Consider the following 18479-nt stretch of genomic DNA (forward strand, 5'->3'; position numbering starts at 1 on the left):
GCTGCTATAAGAAGCTAAAAATGAAAAAAAAAAAACATTAATTGATTATTTATTACATAAATTAATGCAAACTTTTGATATAAATTTACAACTAATCTACACTAATATATTAAAAGCGTTCCTAAGAACGTATATGTGCCACGTGTCACTATCCCTCATCCAATAATATTTTATTCACCTCGTTCTCATATAGTAAAGAAAAAAGAATTGTTGACGTGAAGATTCGAACCCACAACCTCAACTATGAAAGAAAGAGATCCAACCATTATTCCACCATACCATTATTACTTTTTCAATCAAAATTAATGATGATATATAAATAGAAAACTTTGAAATTCATATAATGAATGAGATGAATTTTTTAAATGAGTATGAGATGACTTATTTAATTACTACTAAATTGTAGCACATAGAAAATCCGGGGCATCGCCCGGGCCCAAATACTAGTTTCCACTTTAAACAATGTATTTATATTTATATGCAACCCTAAGTGTTGCATATAACATAACCCTAATTATAAACTACATATGATAATGTTGGTATGTAGATATTGCTCTAATCAATTTTGGGTTTGTAAAAAAAAGTATGGGTGGAAGTTTGATATACTTTTTTTTTATTTAGGTCTAATCGAACTTTATCCGGACAATTTGGATTCTAATTTTCTAATCCGAATCCAAACTAATTAGTTTTTGAGTCAAACCCAACTCCATCAAAATTTTCAGACACTAGATTGAATATGATCCGAATTATCCATTCTTTTAAATTGTATTGTTTCGATGAAATAATTTAACACGAGTATCAAATTAAGTGCTCAATAATAGAGTAATTCATACAATCCCATAAAAATTCATTAATAAACTAATAACAAGTAATAATTCATTACAAACTCATAATTCATCACAACATAAGGTTCAACTAGTGGTGTCAATCTGAATCACTGGGTGGGTTTGGGTTGACCCAACTTGGATAGTAATAATTTGGGTCAGTAGACTATAAGGTATGTTACTAATTAAGTTTTAGGTATGTTACTAATTAAGGTTTATAAGTAAACTAATTCAAGATAACGATATTGTACTCCATTTAAGGTTTTTTTGTATCCATATGAGCCACGAAAGCAGTACAAAAAAGGGGGAGGGGAGATTCAAACATGTGACCTATCGTTCACAGCACCTCAATCTTAATCACTAGGCCAAGACATCTCTGGTGACACACTCTAAAGATAAGTTCACTTAAACAAATGTAATCAAATTGTTACTTAATTGAGTGATAGTTGTACAAGTAGCATTATAAGGAGTTTAGGTTAATAAGTAATAACCATAAATAGGGTTGTACAACTAGTAGATTAAGGGCATGTTCTCTCCGGCATAAAACAGCTGAACTGAACTGAATTGAACTGAACTGATCTGAACTGAACTGAACTGAAATGAATAGTGATATGTGAGAGTAAAAGTATTGTCAAGAGCTGAACTGAACTGAACTGGTCTGAACTGAACTGATCTGAATTGATCTGAACTGAACTGAACTGAATTGAACTGAACTGAAAATAAGCTGGGGAGAACAGGCCCTAAAAGGATACATGTAATCTAATAATTTCAATGATATAGTTTATTATGACATATAGGCTTGTTACCGTATCTTATTGCATATTAACAATATCGTAATGGACTAAATCTTATTGCTTATTAGCAAGATCTTGATATAAAACAGAAGTTAGTAAACTATAAGGTATGTTACTAATTAAGGTTTATTACAACTTATATAAGTTCACTATAGTGAATATAATAGAATTATTTCTGCTAATCAGTAATATATGTATAAGTAATGCTATAAGAAGTTTAGCTTGATAGAAGAAAAAACCATTATTTAATTAAGTTTATTTGTAACCAATAACAAAATGAAATCCCAACAACAAAATGAAATCGGGTGAGAAATCCAACCTGAACCCCATAAAGAGGCTATGTTGCGACCAATTGAGATTACCTAGGGTCTGCTTATTTAGAAGTTGAAATTAGTTTCCGGGCCAATAACTTTGTAGATTTAAATATGCTATCTTCTTGGTTTGTATATCGCTTTTCTGCTCTCTTATTTTCGCTGTTGTTTTTCTTTAATGACGACGAGATCGTTTTTATTCTTTAAGATTTCTTGGAGATTGAGACTTTGGATGAGAAGTTTGGATTGACGGTAGTGTCAACCAATCAAGTAGTTGATTTTGTGGGTAAAAAATTAAAAGGTTTAATGGGTTGCAGATTGAAAATGTGCCATGTCTGTATACTTCTAGGAGACAAGTATCCCCGCTTTGGGTTTATCTTGAGCTAATTGTGTGAAGTTAACATAAGGGTGTTTAGTTCGAGAAGCGAGGAGGTTCTTGGTGAGAGGAGTGATTTTGTTGAAGTTCATCTGTTAGCTTGCGAAGTAGGAGGTACATTCATCCATGTATGTCCACCTGATTGCAAAATTGTGTTGAAGTAATGATTTAATGAATAATGAAAATTATGGTTGAATGAATCCCTCGTGGGCCTCAAACCCCTTTGTTCTTGATATTTCATGGATTGCAATAATGTACTGTCGTGTTACAACTTACAAACAATGTATTATCGTGTTACAACTTACAAACATGTATGTGAATTGTGAAGTATTTCTATATACTATGAAGTATGAACTGGAATGTTTCGCCATCTAAATTATGGGTACTAGAAAATGTTGCTTGCTTATTAATCTAATTGGTACCTTTGACATAAACTTGATCTGTAACTCAACTCCACTTTTAATAGGTCTATTGATCATTTGATCTATTATAAGTTTACAGCGAAATGGAGTTGTTGCCTTAGATCCAAGGTTGTAAACTTGTAATAGATTGATAAACTTGGGTCGGAGTGGATTTGGGTCGAGTTGTATTGGGTCATATTGGATTTGGGTCAGGTAGGGACTAGGTCGTAACTGGGTAAGGTGGTAATTGAGCAATAATAAATAGGAGGGTTAAACTGGGTCATTGACGGGTGAAAGTTGGATGCGGGTTAGTTTGAGTGGGAAACAGGTTAGGTCTGAGTCGTTCTTCATGGGTCCTACTGAGCACGGGTCCAACTGGACACGGGTCGGGTATACGATGGGTCGGAATGGTTCAACTTTTTAACCTTCCAATATCGGCTCGAAATAGGTTGGGTCTGGGTCAGGTTTAGGTTCACCCGTGGGTCAGACACTTCTAGGTTCAACAATAGCATAACAACATGTTTAACTACACAGTAGGTTCAACTTTACAACAAGTTACATTTCAACTTTTAGGGGAAAGGAAAGGTTGCCGGACCATTTGAGCTTTCTTTAGTTAAAAAAAAGCAGTTAAGTCAAATCATAAATATAAAAATATAGGGCACATTTACAATTCGGGTATTTTGGATTTTCAAAAATAATCACTCTTAATCCAATCCGAAAATTCAATTTTTGGAAGAAGAAAACAATCTGAATCTAATCCAAACATAGTCGAGTCCAATCCAAATAACTAATTCAATTTGGATTGGATTTTTGTTTTATCTAAACTTTCAATCCTAAGAAAAAGTAACTTTATAATTATTATGATTAGTTATTATATCAAACCCTCAAAATCAGATGAATAGAACACACCAAGTCAATAATGACTTTGCTTAACAAAGTCCTTAAAGTTCCAAACTTTGAACTCCATGTCAATTTAAAGAATTTAATATGAATTTTATATAACTCTAAGGGTCATATCTAGGATTATCCTTAATAATTTACCTTTCTTTTAGGGGAACCTTTTATAAATGTGATACTTTTGCAATTTTTCATAAATCAGCAAGTTATCTTTATTTTTTTCGAACTTTTTTATTTAAATTGTATCTCTTATTCATGTCTAATACTTTTTGTTGAATATTCTAAAGTATAGTGGTCGTCCATGATCCATATTCTCAATGCCTCTTGGATGACCCACTAAGACTTATATTTGATTTAAGTTGGGATTTTCAAGAAGTGGTATAAGCTTGTTATGCACTTTACTTATATTTTTCAAGATTATGCATCCAAAGTCATTATTTTGGATATTATGTCATCATCAATTCCGAATGTTAACACATAAATTGAAACTTGAAAGAGAATTCCAATTAATTAATACAAAATTGGTTTCTTAATCATAATTTATAACTTTATTTAATTTCTAGTTGATTATTCTCCATGTGTATTTTCAATTGTATTAATATTAATCATTTAACAACTTGATTGATGATAACTTTTCACATTTTAGTGATAAGTTCATTGTAAGCACCTTGAAATGGCATTACATCATAATTAAGACTTTATCTTGATTCTTATTGAGATGTCAAACTCAAATTTGCATGGAAAAAGTCCATAAATATGGCTATAATTTATTGTAAACATCTTAGTAGGCTAGCTACAATGGGTCGATGTTGGGTTCATTGTCATATAATATGAGCTAACTATCAAAATAAATATTGATCACAAGATTAGGCATGATAGGAAGCATAAACTCCATGTATAATAAAGAGCCATGAATGCATGAATTTGATATTATGAGAAACTCATTTTTGTATCTCATAAATATAGAATAATGCTAGCTAGTAAATAATTTTCTTATATCACGACTTAGATATATGCCAAATCTAAGAACAAGTCAAATTTGTGAATTGTAACGTCCATAAACTCAAGTCCTTATAATTAGGTGTAATCAACATCATTTACAGTTTAAATGACCATTATATACATCAAATATGCTATTCAGAATTGCTTTGAGGGGATAAGTATTCAGAATTGTATGGGCCTTATTTTTCATCAGGTGAACTCAAATTTAAAAATGCCCCATATGACATGGAGTTGTAAATTGTAGTAGTATTAAGTTAGCTGAACAAATATGTTGCATGTGATGTGGTATTAAACATTGCAATAACATTATGTTAAAAAAAAACACTTTGACATGACATTTTTCAATTTCATAAAATTTATCTTTTTTTTTTCTTCACTGAAGACCTCATGATAAGATGAAAGATCCTGTTAGACCGCAAGTTCTCGCAAGTTAACCTGGCTTGAGTTTGCGTGCAGACATTTTTAGAGTGGTGGGATGGTAAAAAGAACCCTTCTCCCAGAGTACCTCTAATGAGGACCGAACCCCCAACCTTAAGGTTGGAAGGTTCTCGCATATTATCATGATGTTCGAAGAGGAAGGTAGAAGTATATGGATGAGTTTGATTGATGAAAGAAGTAGATGGATAGATGTAGATCGAGCCATAGAGGTCCAAATCCAGGCTATGAAGTTGTGGAGGATGTATCTCTTGACTTAGCTATCTTGTGTAATGTGTAGTACTGTAGTTAGGTCCCAACCGGCCCATGCGACATATGGGGTTCCTGGCCTCTCAACTCATGGACTAGAATTATCGCCAAATACCAATGAACGTGATCGAAATATGCGCAACGTTCTTTACCATCTTTTATAGATGGGTGTTTCACTATTAAAAAAAAAGTGTTTCTCGTTGTTTTTGTTGTTTTAAAAAAAAGAAAAATAATTATAAGTTTGGGTTATAAAACAAAAGAGGTTTTTATATATAGTACCCCGTTTATTACGAAATTCACGTCGTATTGGACCTATTTGAACTCTCCCTAGATTTTATAGGTGTCACATAAACCTTACTAATGGAAAACCTACCCAAACCCACTCAATCTTCAATCTTTGAGGATCATACCCCAAATCCCAATCAACTAACAAGGGTCACAATCCTACCCTATATCCATGCGTGGTAAAAAAAAAAAAAGTCCCAAAATCAATTGTTTTTAATTTTTCAAAGAGTATTTTGTATAATGTTTAGAAAGTTTAGAGGTACAATATGAAGAGTTTAAAAAGGTTAAGTATAATGTATAACTAGTTATTAAGACCCGGGCTATGCCCCGGGTAAAAAAAAAATTCATTTATTAATATTGTACTTTGATATGATAACACCAAATAAAACTTGGTCTAGTGGTTAAAACTTTAGTACATGAACTTGAGATCATGGGATCAAAACCTATACTATGCAATTTCTAATTTTTTTATTGTACATTCATTACATGAACTAAAACTCCCTAGGGAGAGCGCCACATGGCACCGTTCCTCGTTTACGCACGCCTTTTAATATATTAGTATAGATGTCATAAAACACAAGTGTAGTGCGTAGAAAAAACCAACAAAATAATATTAAATTGATAAAAAAAAAATTATCTTATCTTTAAAAAAAAATCATGTAAATGAGCAAATTACAAATAGAATAGGAACTTTTATAATTTATCATATTCTCGTTCGCTTTAAACTTAAAAACACTAATAAATCTTTTATCATTGCCCTTTTAAATTCAATAGTTCGCTTTTAAACTTAAAAACATTTATAAGTCGTGTTGCACCCCTTTAAAAACATTTATAAGTCTTTGATTATTGCTCCCCAAACTTCAAACTTCAAACTTGTAAGAGCTACTTCATCCAATGCATAAATTCTCAAATGGTACTAATCAATAGTTTAAAGGGATTTTTATTTTATTTTATATATACATAAAAGATTTGAATATTTAGATTATTCACAAAAGTAAGGACTCCAATTTCGTGGCTGATACACTAGCTAAGCAGGGGATTCTCAGGCAAAATGAATTCATTGCTTGGCTATAAGAAGTTAAGAATTGTTGTTGCTGTCCCCGTGCTCCACCTCACCTCCCCCCTCCATTTCAACTGATTGCTGGATTTTGTTAAAGAAATGTGTATTCATTATGGTGGAAATTGTTTTCAGCATAGTCATGTTAATGTTAGGCTGAATGCAAGTGTAATATCTCTTATAGTGATGAACTAAATGGATGAATGATCATGTAAAGTTTTTGAGTACTTTGATTATTAGAGATAAATCGCTTCCTCTTCTTCGGGTATGGTAATCACTACGAAAGTTTCCTTCTTCTGAGAAGGAATACCTGATTTAGAGTTAAGGATATTTATCTCTTGATGGTTTAATGAAAATGAGTTTCAAATTATAAAAAAAATATGATTAGAAAGTACGCCCTTCATTTTTTTTATTGTATTCCCACTTTGACAATTATAGTAGAAAGTGGAAAAAAATTAAATTACATTTAACACCTTACTTCCTCCGTTGTTCAAAGATCTTACTACTTTCCACTTATATCCATTCCTCAAAGATCTTTCATATTTTACTTTATTTCTAAATTTAGTAAAATTTTGTTCCATATTCAAATTAGAGCTGAATAAATCAGGGCATGTTCTCTTCGGTATAAAACAATTGAATTGAACCAAATCGAACTGTACTAATTACAACGGAACTGAACTGAATTAAATTTTAACTAGTAATAATGATAATAAAATAAATTAGGAAATGAACTGATTGGAACTAAACTGAAATGATTGCAACTGAACTAAAAATAAGTTGAGGAGAACATATCCTCATCCCGGCCTGAATTTTTGACGGGTTTGGGCATAAATTTTTGGCCCTGGGTCAAACCTGGCCTTTTTTTTGCTTTGGGACGAGCTTTGGACAAGCCAAAAAAATAACGTTTTAGTCTAATTTTCGACCCGACCCGAAAAATATGCTCTTTTTGGTCCACAAATAGTGGGCTTTGGGCATAATGTTTTTTTTGCTATGGCCTGGTGGGAATTTTTAAGGCACGATCGGACCCTGAACTCAGCCCATGATCACCTCTCATTCACACTTTTTTATTCACTCGTTGAACCAACATAATTCTACTGTCTCACCACCATATTCTCTCTGCTATTTAAATAAACAAAAAGGACCCACCTGCACACTCTTTCTCTCTTCCATATCTTGATATATGTACTTACAATAACAACTAATAATTTTTTTTTTAAAGAACGGAGGTAGTAGTCATTAATTATGATATAATTAAAGCTATTATTTATCAATTTTGTTTATAAAATTTTAAGTATCTATAATTTATACTAACATATAATAAGACAAAAAATGGTCAAATTCATTCTTAGAAATTATTCTCATCAAAATGGAATCCACAAAATAAATAAAAGAGAGAGTATATTGAAAACATGGAAAATATGTTTAAATTAATATGGAGAAACATAAATAATCTGATTCTTTATAGTGGCATTCATGCCATTCAATGAGGTGGTGTAATACTAAATATCACAAATTCTCTACAGTCTAAACAAATTATTCTAGAAAACAAGAATTGAATGCCTATCTCAATGGAATAAAGTGATCAATGTGTTGTGCAAGTCGCATCCTTACCTTATTACTATTGTTGCACGTTCCAGGAAATTCTATACTAGTTCAAGGGTTCTCATAGTCGATTATGGTTAAGATTCTAGAATAAGAGATGAGACATTTGACATTTATTCCCTAATAGGCCCAATAAGGCACGATACTATTAGTATCAAAGAATCTCTAGTATCAATTGCTGAGTGCAAATTGTCAACGTGTTATGCATTGCATTGAGGATCTTATTTAACAATTTAGTTCATTCAATACCATAAAAGTACATTTTAGAGAATCCTGTGGGAGCTCTCACCACCTAATCTTATGATTGGAAGTTCGACTCTCATTATCCCCCATACTTGGGGTGTTTGTGTGGATACTTGTTTTTGGGTATAAATTTCCAATTTTCAACCTCTAGAAGTTTTCTAATAGATTAGGATCCCCTTCTTACCCCCTAACTCATAAGAGGTGGAACTGTTTGGGCCAGTAAATTATCGAACAAAAAAAAAGTACATCTTATCACAAGTGAACTAAGACTCCATTCTTCATACATTCAAATTTATATTGAAATCTAGACCCGATTAATATATAGGTTAACTAAAACAATTTGTATTTAGACGTAGTCTATAATGTACATGGTCAATATGGGGTTAAACTATATATTGTAATCCATCCATAGTAATTTGTAAATACGATTTTGAAAAGTTTCAACACTCTTATATGTCAATGATTCTACTTTAATTACATACATTAATATAAAAACCCTCGATCTAAAAACCTAGGTGGTTTGTGCTTGTGTTTTTTGTCTTAAGTACATTGTGCTAAATCGATACCATGCTAAACCAACATCAAATTTTATCCAAACTCTTCAATTTCAAGAAGTCATTTAATTATACAACAAAAAATGAAAATTATCGTATACCAAATAGAGAAGAAAATGGATGTACAAAAGAAAAAAAAAAAAAAACATATCTGAAAAGACTTGAACACAACAATCCCTTACTCATCCTCCATCCACATAAATATATATCAATCAACAATGCAAAATCCGCCAAAAAAAGAGTTAATCCTAATAATTGATGGGCTTAAAATATTACACTACATTATCATCATAAAAAAAAAAATTATAACATTAGCTAATATAAACCACAAAAGATTTCATTCACAACACAAATGCTAACAAACACGAAAAAAAAAATGTATATTCATTTCACTTATCATATACCTTTAGTTTTATGTACAAATTGTGGTGCTTATGCCTAACCTTACAACATGGTAAGCACACACTCAATCATCACATCATCTTCTATACCACACAAACCATCAAAAAAATTCAACACCATTTGTGACCATAACTCTAATTTCAAAAGAATAACTACGTCAACAAGGTGGCGTGTCTCAAGTCCGACATCCAATCCACCAACCCACAATAACCATATACCAATGTGCCAAATATTTCCGTCAAGATTATAACACACATGCGAGTTAGGAAAAGTTGTCTCATATTATAAGAGAATGACTAATATATAAATTGATGGTCTGATGCGTTTTAAGATGAAACCCTACCAACCTTGTATGTGCTCAAACTTTCGTCCGATAACATAGGAGTAATCAATCATTGATCAATGAATGAATTCATCATATCTTTGAGAAGGGCTTCTCCAAAACCCAGTATTATGAAAACGGTCCCACATTTGTTTATCCAATTCAACCGCTGATCCATCAATAGAAACCTTAATCATTTCCAACTCTTTTAAATCAACGTCAGAAACTTCATCAACATAACCTTTATTATACACCTCACCCACACTAGATCCACCCTCCTTCGCATATTCCACAACTTCCTTTTTATTATTATTCTTCATCTTTTTCTCATTCATCATCATAATCTTCTGTTTCTTCCTCCGTAAAATCCGACGACATAAAATCGTCGGAACTCTATAAACCGCCAAGATTAAACACTCCATTAAAACACATGGACAACAACACGAAACCACAACACAATTCGCCGCTGTTCCTCCGGCGACTTCTCCGACGTTTGAACACGATTTTCTCATATTTCTCGCCGGAGTTTCCGCCGGAGTTAGGGTTCCGGGAGATTTCCGGCGGTTTAATGCCATATGTGATGATCGAATCACGATTCTACCCGTCATTCGTGAAAAAAGAAAAAAAAGAAGAGAGAGAAAATCGTAGAATTGAGGAGAGAGAAATTAAAAGAAAAGAAATGCGTAGAAATGGCGTGAATGTGATTATATATAAAGTGGTTTTTGTTTTGAAGTGGGAGGAAGTTACTTTGATTAATTGAATTGAAGAAGAAGTGGATTTTTATTTTGTGTTGTGTAAAGTGTTTGACTTGGATAAAAAGGGGGTTATTTTTTCTTGTGAAGGTGACATATCACATATGGTGAAGAAACGGTTTATATCCGTTGTTTGTTTGAGGGAAAGATAAAACTATAAAAGAGAGTGGAAAACGACGTGTTTAATAGCAGCTGTCATTAGTTTGATTTTGTTGATAAAAATGTAAAGAGAGTTATGATAATTTGGTGAAATAATGCTGGAGACAACACGATTTTTTATATTGCACGAAAGCTTGGTTATGTCATCAAGTGAGAAAGAAATAGGAGGAAATGGGATGGATGAGTAGATACAGTAATGATTGAATGTAATCTTGGATTTCTTTTTAATCTACATATTTTTCGTTTTAATACATTTTTTATAAGGGATAGGACATCAAAAATCTAAAAATCCTTATTTTACCCCCAACTAATGAAACAAATTATATCCAATAGAATAACAAAAAGAAAAAAAAAAAAAAACTCCCCTCAAAAAAAAAAAAAAGAAAAAAAAAAACGGGAAAACGACAAAAGATCAAAAGAGAAACCAAGATTTTTTTTCAAATCAATAACTTCTCCACTTATCTCAAGTAAGTGCCAAAACAAAAAAAAAATAACAAAAGGAAAAAAGAATATCACAACCAATAAAAATGTATCTCTATTATATAAGAGAAGATAAGGGGATACCAAAAATGGTAGATCCTTTTATAACTTTCAGTAATAAAATACAAATTCACCATCTTTTATCATTATATCCTCGATTAAAAAATTATTTACATCGTCATTCATTTATTGGTTTTCGAAAAACAGAAAAGAAAAAAAAACATACAATGAACTTTATGAATAATTTTTCGTATATATTATAACACAATTGACCTTTTGTTTGTTTTCGCACGCATATAGGAATAAGACTAGTGTGATCTACTTAAAAGTCTTTAACCCACCTTAACATTTCTTTCTCTACCTTTTTAGTTTCTCTCTCATACTTTCGGGATTATTCATTGATTTCTCCCCGGAGTGAAGTGTGTAAACTAAAAAGAAATTAAGGGAGTATTTAAGTTTGGAAAAACACCTTTAGGGTCGGTTTGATTCAACTTATTTTGTCTTATATTATTATTATTTTATTTTATTTTTTTGAAATGAGTGAAGATAAGTTGAACCTATCAGATGTTATCTAATCTTATATGATCTTATCTTATAAAGTCTTAAATAAGTTAAAGACGTAGTTATTTTTGGCCCATTAGAATGGGAATATTTTAAATGACAAAATATCTAAATAGTGTTAGAAATAGGAGGAGATTAAATGGATATATCTTTTAAGCACGTACTTTTGATATATTTTTTTATAAGTTATTTATCGACGCACTGAATAATGAGATTGCATGAAAAAATTTATGAGATATGAAGGAGAGAAGAGCAATTGAATGTTTATTGTTGTGAAGAATACATGCTACAAGTTTGTTTTTTTTAGGGGATATGCTTCAAGTGTTTGTCTTAATTGTTTTAATCAAGAACAAGAAAACCATAAAATTATTTGATAACAATATGCTTTTTTATTTTCCTAATTTACCGCGCATAAATATATGAAGCATAATGTTGTTTTGAAGATTAACAATAATGTAAAATTTTCACCATAAAAAGGGCTTGTTCGGCAAAAGTAGCTATAAGAGTAGCTGTTGGCTGTTCGAGTAGCTGTTAGCTGTTCGAGTAGCTGTTAGCTGTGTGTTAGTAGCTGTCAGCTTTTAACTATGAAAGTAGTTGTTTAAAATATATGTGTTTGGTAAAAGTAGATGTAGAGATTGTCATTATAATATTAATTTCAATAACATAAATAATTATTGTACGGTATTATGAACATGCACAATGCGTTACTTTCTTTTTATACTAGATAAATTTTATTCAATGTTTATATTAAGATCAAAATGATTAAACTTTAGCTTATTCAATGTCAAGAAAGTTATACTTTATTCAGCCCAAGATCTAGATATATCAGAGAACAAAATTATACAACTACTAATTACACATACGATCACCATAATATAGGTATCAAATTTAGCTTCTCAATACAACTAAACAAGTACTCCCTCCGTCCCAAAATAAGTCCCATTTCTATTTTGGAAGTCAAATTTTAAAAATTTTGACCAAATATTCTTACTAATGTATAAAAAAAACATATTAATGAGGGGTCTTGTTAAATTCGTCTCAATGTATAAATTCGTAATATCAACTTTTTATATTTTTTACTAATAAAAAATAGAAGATATGGTAGGTCAAATGTACATTTTGAAGACTGCGCAAAATGAAATGGGAACTATATTTTGGGACGAAGGGATTATAATAATTTATGGGATCGTCTCTCACATCTTTTTATAATGAAACTCATCATATAACATGCCATAAAGTAGAAGGGCCCAAGATATTAAGTCTAATGGTAAGCTAAAAATGTCAGGGATGCATTTCTCCTCATCCTTCGCCTATTTCTCATCCCCTCTCTCTCAATTCCTTTAGAGTCACCATTAACAACCTGCAACCACCATGTCCTCTCCTCCATTAATGGTGAAACGGCTGCCTCAACCCACCACCACAACCAAAACTTCCGCTGCCGACCTGCCGTTGACGAATTGACGAAAGTTTGACCGCTTAACACTAGTTCATATTGGATGATGATGTTCGATTAAAAATAATTATTGGAAGAAAAATATGGATATTCCTCAACATTCATCGAACTGTGCTAGATTTCGATGGAGGCAGAGCAAGAATGAATATGAAATTAGGATTTTTTTGTAATTTTTCAAAATAAAAAAAGAAAAAAAGAAAAAAAAAAGAGAACGCTACTTTTTCTCTTCCAACGCTATAAATTATGACGTTTGCCAAAAGCTATCTAAACACTACTTCAAACTCTAACCACTACTCTAAACTCTATCATGCCAAACACTCAATTAGTGTTTTGACTTAGTCAAAACACTAAAAGCTAGTGCAAAAGCTGTTGCCGAACAGGCCCAAAATAATAATTGCGTAAGACAGAGCATCATATCTCATTAAAAAATAAAGCTACCAACTAAAAAGACACAACCTAAATCAATTTGTAGCAAACAATAGTTACGCAAACCTACTCGTGCAGGTTAATTGGGTTGCTTGTCCGAGCAAGCTTTCCCTATAAAAATCTAACACTCTACCTGGTATACTCGTCCAAGCAAAACTTAGACCCCGTTCTATTCAACTTTTTTAAACTTATTTAAGAACTTATATGATTAAATAAGATAAGTTCAAATAAGATAAGACATATCTTCGAATTAAATTCAACTAGGTAAATTTTTTTTATGATAACGAAATTACTTCTCTAATCTAGACCTATTCATGTCAATCCAGCCCATAAGAAAGCGAGAAGGATAAGTGAATCCCTACTCTAAGTGCTCCTACATCCCAGTGAGTTTGAATTGGTCCACCACAAAAATTGAGCTCGTTAGTTACAAACTAAGCTGCATAAAGTTTGATTTTCCTTAGTGATAGACTGATAGTAAGTAAATTACACACTAAATAAAAAATTTAACATAACAAAAACAAAGTAGCTCAGTAATCGATTACTCAATCAACACAAATGAATCATGATCATAATAATAACTCATAATTTAAGATCTGAATTCAATTCTCTATAGCAATATTTACAACTCTTTGTACTGTATATATACACACGAGTGCATAAAAAAAAGCAGTATATGCATCTTCCTACCCCTACCACCAGTCCACCACACTATAACACTTCCGCACTTTTGCGATATGGTTCGATTCTTACCCCTTGCAAATGCTAAAAAGCGATCTCAATTTTTCCGCCACACTTGTGCAAGGAATATTCATCGTACCTAAAAAAAACTATTGCATTTCCGCACCAACCTTACTGTGGTACAGACACACATTACATCACCTCACAAAAAAATTAAAAATTAAAAATCAAGAAAATCTTTGAGAAGAACTTCTCCAAAATCCAGCATTATGAAACTGATCCCACATCTTTCGATCCAATTCCACCGTTGATCCATCAACAGAAACTTTGATCATCTCAAAGTCATCTAAATCAACAGTCGAGAATTTATCAACAAATCCAGTTTTATAATAAACCTCATATCCACACGATCCTACCTCTTTACCTTGTTCTAGAATTCCAATCTTCTTCCTCTTTTTCATCATCTTTTTTCGCCGTATTTCCTTCAACATACGACGGCACAAATTCACCGGAACTTTATAAACTGCCATGATTATAATCTCTAGTAATATACACGGACAACAACAACAAACAAGGACGCAATTTCCCGTCGTAAATCCGGCGACTTCTCCGACGTTTCTCGACGGTTTTTTCGCCGGATTTAGGGTATCGGTGAGTAGAAATTGACGGCGATTTATGGAGTTTGGTGATGATTTGATTACGATTTGACCGGTCATTGGAGAGAGAAAGTGAGGAGAGAGAAAATAGATGGTGAAGAATTTGATTTAGCAGAGTTTTTCAATGGAAGAAGAATTTATAAGAGGAGAGAGAAATAAGAGAAGGAGAGTGGAAGGAGAGGAGGAAGAGGTGTATATATGCGTTTGCTTTCGGTTAGTCTGTCTACTTTATCACTAATACTGTTGTAGATTTTTTTGGTTAAAAAAATCTAGGGTTAAAGAAATGTGTGGTTAAGAATTTTTTAATTAAGGGATTGTAATTTAGTATTGTTGAGATTATTTTTTTAAATAGAGGTTGTCATACATCTTGAGTATCACTCTAGAGTTTAGGCGAATTAGTAGCAACAAAAAAGAATTAGGCTAATTAGTCAAATTTAATTTGACTAGATATTTGATTAGAATTAAGTGTAGCTTTTGCTAAATCAATATATCTCTATTATATAAGGGAAGGGGGAGCAATGGTGTCCTCTTTTGAAATGCCTATTTTTCCCGCTTTCTCATTCTAAATTACAAAAGGAATCTCAAAATCAAAATACCGAAAATAAATTTACAACACTCACTCACAAATCACTTAAAAGAAGAAACTTTACAAATCACCCATACAATTGAGAAAATCACGCTATAAAAATCACGCAAATTACTCAAATAATCAGGAAACTTTAGTAAAACTTAAAATTAATATACAAACTAAAACTAATAATAGAATGTCAATACATACAAAAGCATATACAAAAATTTACTTACAAATCACTATTCTCAAGAACCATTCACAATTAATGGTGGGTCATGATAAAAAATAGAGGTGTATTTGTAATGAAATCAGAATTTAGAAATTAGACAAGGAAAAAAATTATTTACTTTTTTATAGTGTTTCCTATATATGCCTGTTGTACTTAATTTGTTTCATCGAAAAACTAGAGTTTTTTAAAAATCGGATTTTTGGATCGAATCCAATCTAGAATATGAAAATTCGGATTGGATTGGATCGGATTCAAGCTCTAACTGGTTTGGATTCGGATTGAAAAATTGAAATCCAATTTTTGTTCGGATCGGATTAGGCACTAATCCAAACCGTACACCGAACTTTCACCCCTAATCACTAATTGACTAGGCCAAGACATTCCTACTTCCCTATTTAAATGATTGAAAAAGGGTTGGAGTATAAGATTTTATTAAATGTTTTATTCCTTATAGTTTAAAGGGTTATTTTGCTTTTAAATAACTGTAAATACATGTCCCAACTCCCAACATTACCATAAGTAATCCAATTGTAACCTCATTTAAATCTAACCCACTCGCTGCGCAAAAAAGTAAGACTGAGGGTGCGTTCTATTCAACTTATTGGACCTTATCTGAACTGAACTTATTGAACCTGAACTGAACTTATTGGAACTTATTAAACCTGATTGGACCTGATTCAACTTATTGGACATGATTGGAACTTATTGGACCTTATTGAAACTTATTGACCTTATTGAAACTTATTAGACCTTATTGGCCCTGATTGAAACTTATTAGACCTTATTGAACCTGATTGAAACTTATTAGACCTTATTGGACCTGATTGAAACTTATTTGACCTTATTAGACAAAAACATTGACCATGAATAACATAAATATTACCACTAACGTAAATACTACCCTCAAATTTTTTATGGAGTAATAATTATTATAATTCGTCCTTGTAATATATTAATTATCTTTTATGATAATTAATTTAACAAAAAAATTTACTATTTAATATTTCCTATACATAACTTTCACCACTAATATATCTAATAGTCTTGTTTTGATTTTATAAAACACTAGTAGAAAATCAAAAATTAATTAACATTTATTGCTAACAAATTAAAATTGGCACATATAAAAAATTCTCACTCACTTTCATTAATGTGAAGGTAAGTAGATAGCATTAACTCCTTCCTTCATTTATTCTCCTTTCTTCTCCTTTCATTTATGTGAATGTACTAGAAGATAAAAAGAAAACAAAAAGAAAGAGAAAAAAAGATAACTCGGGCTAAAATTGCAGATGAAATATGGTTGGATGTTGGTGAAGAAAACGTATTGATTGAAGATGAGGATGTAGAAGATGAAGAAAGATACTCCGATGAAGAAAGATACTCTAGTGATGATAATGAAGCAATCAATTGATATCATTTATATCTTTCATTGTTATTAGTAACGAAAACATGTTATCTCTAGTTATTTAAAGACGAATTGCAAAATATTGTAATTATAATTATTATTATTATTGTTAACCTTAATTATTTGACCATGATTATAATAGTATTTAATTATAATATAATAACCTAATAGTAATATGAATAATTAAATAATAGACAATAATACAAGTATAATACTATACATTGTGGTACTTTAATAAAAAACTTCTAATAATAACATAATCAACTAATAGTAATATGAATAATAGACATAATAGACATAATACAAATAAATAATAAAATAATAGGCATAATACAAATAAATAATAAATAATAGACACTAATACAAGTATAATACTATATAATCATTGTGGTACTTTAATTAAAATTCTAATAATAACATAATCAGCTAATAGTGATATGAAATTATGAATAATAAAATAATGGACAATAATACAAATGTTTATTAAACATTGACTAACTGGACCTTATTGGACCTTATTAGACCTGATTGGAACTTATTGGATCTTATTAGACCTGATTGAAACTTATTGTACCTGATTGGAACTTATTGCACCTGATTGGAACTTATTGGACCTTATTAGACCTTATTGGAACTTATTGCCCTTATTAGACCTTATTGCAACTTATCTGAACTTATCAGAACTTATTGGACCTGAAACTTAATTTTTTAAGTTGAACAGAACGCACCCTCATTCCGTGTCATATTAATCAATATAATTTAATTGATTATGTGGACTGTTATCTTTTAGGGCAAACTGGCCTCAACCGCACTATTAATGACTTGGGTGTAACCAACAACACAACTTTAGATGGGTGCAACCCACACCATGAACTATGAGCTTGGTGTAGCCTATAATATGAACTATGAGTTTGGTTGCAATAAGTGACATAGATGAAATGATATAATCTATTAATTCATTTCACGTTTGATGATATATGTCGAACTATATGGGTTTGAGTGCAAAAATAATAATTGAGATTAAAGAATATAATATATTATTTTTATTTCACCTCAAGTGTCATTTATGTCATTTCTTATACCCAGACTTATAGTTCATGATGTAGGTCGCACCAATTTAAGGTTGTGTTGTTGGTTGCATCCAAGATATAATTGATGTTGTGAAAGCCAATTTTGCCCATCTTTTATTAATTGTGAAAGTATTGGGTCAGACCGTCTGACCCAATACTTTCCGTCGGACGGGCTGAGCAAGATAATGCCCTCGACGAGCTTCCATCTGCAAATAGCTGCCTCTCCTCTTTCCCACCTTTTTTCCTCCACTGCCATTCTTACACTCATTTTCTTTCTCTTTCTTC

General features: G+C 31.5%; 1 protein-coding gene across 1 annotated transcript; it reads right to left on the reverse strand.

Moving 5' to 3' along the window:
• Positions 1-9386: 9386 nt before the first annotated feature.
• Positions 9387-11075, reverse strand: LOC104900431 (uncharacterized). Its single transcript, XM_048648688.2, has one exon. It carries the CDS (start codon positions 10360-10362, stop codon positions 9832-9834), a length of 531 nt encoding a protein of 176 aa, XP_048504645.1. The 5' UTR covers positions 10363-11075; the 3' UTR covers positions 9387-9831.
• Between the last annotated feature and the right edge of the window lie 7404 nt (positions 11076-18479).

Source organism: Beta vulgaris, chromosome 7 (genome assembly GCF_026745355.1).
Source record: "Beta vulgaris subsp. vulgaris cultivar EL10 chromosome 7, EL10.2, whole genome shotgun sequence".
Lineage (NCBI taxonomy): Eukaryota > Viridiplantae > Streptophyta > Magnoliopsida > Caryophyllales > Amaranthaceae > Beta > Beta vulgaris.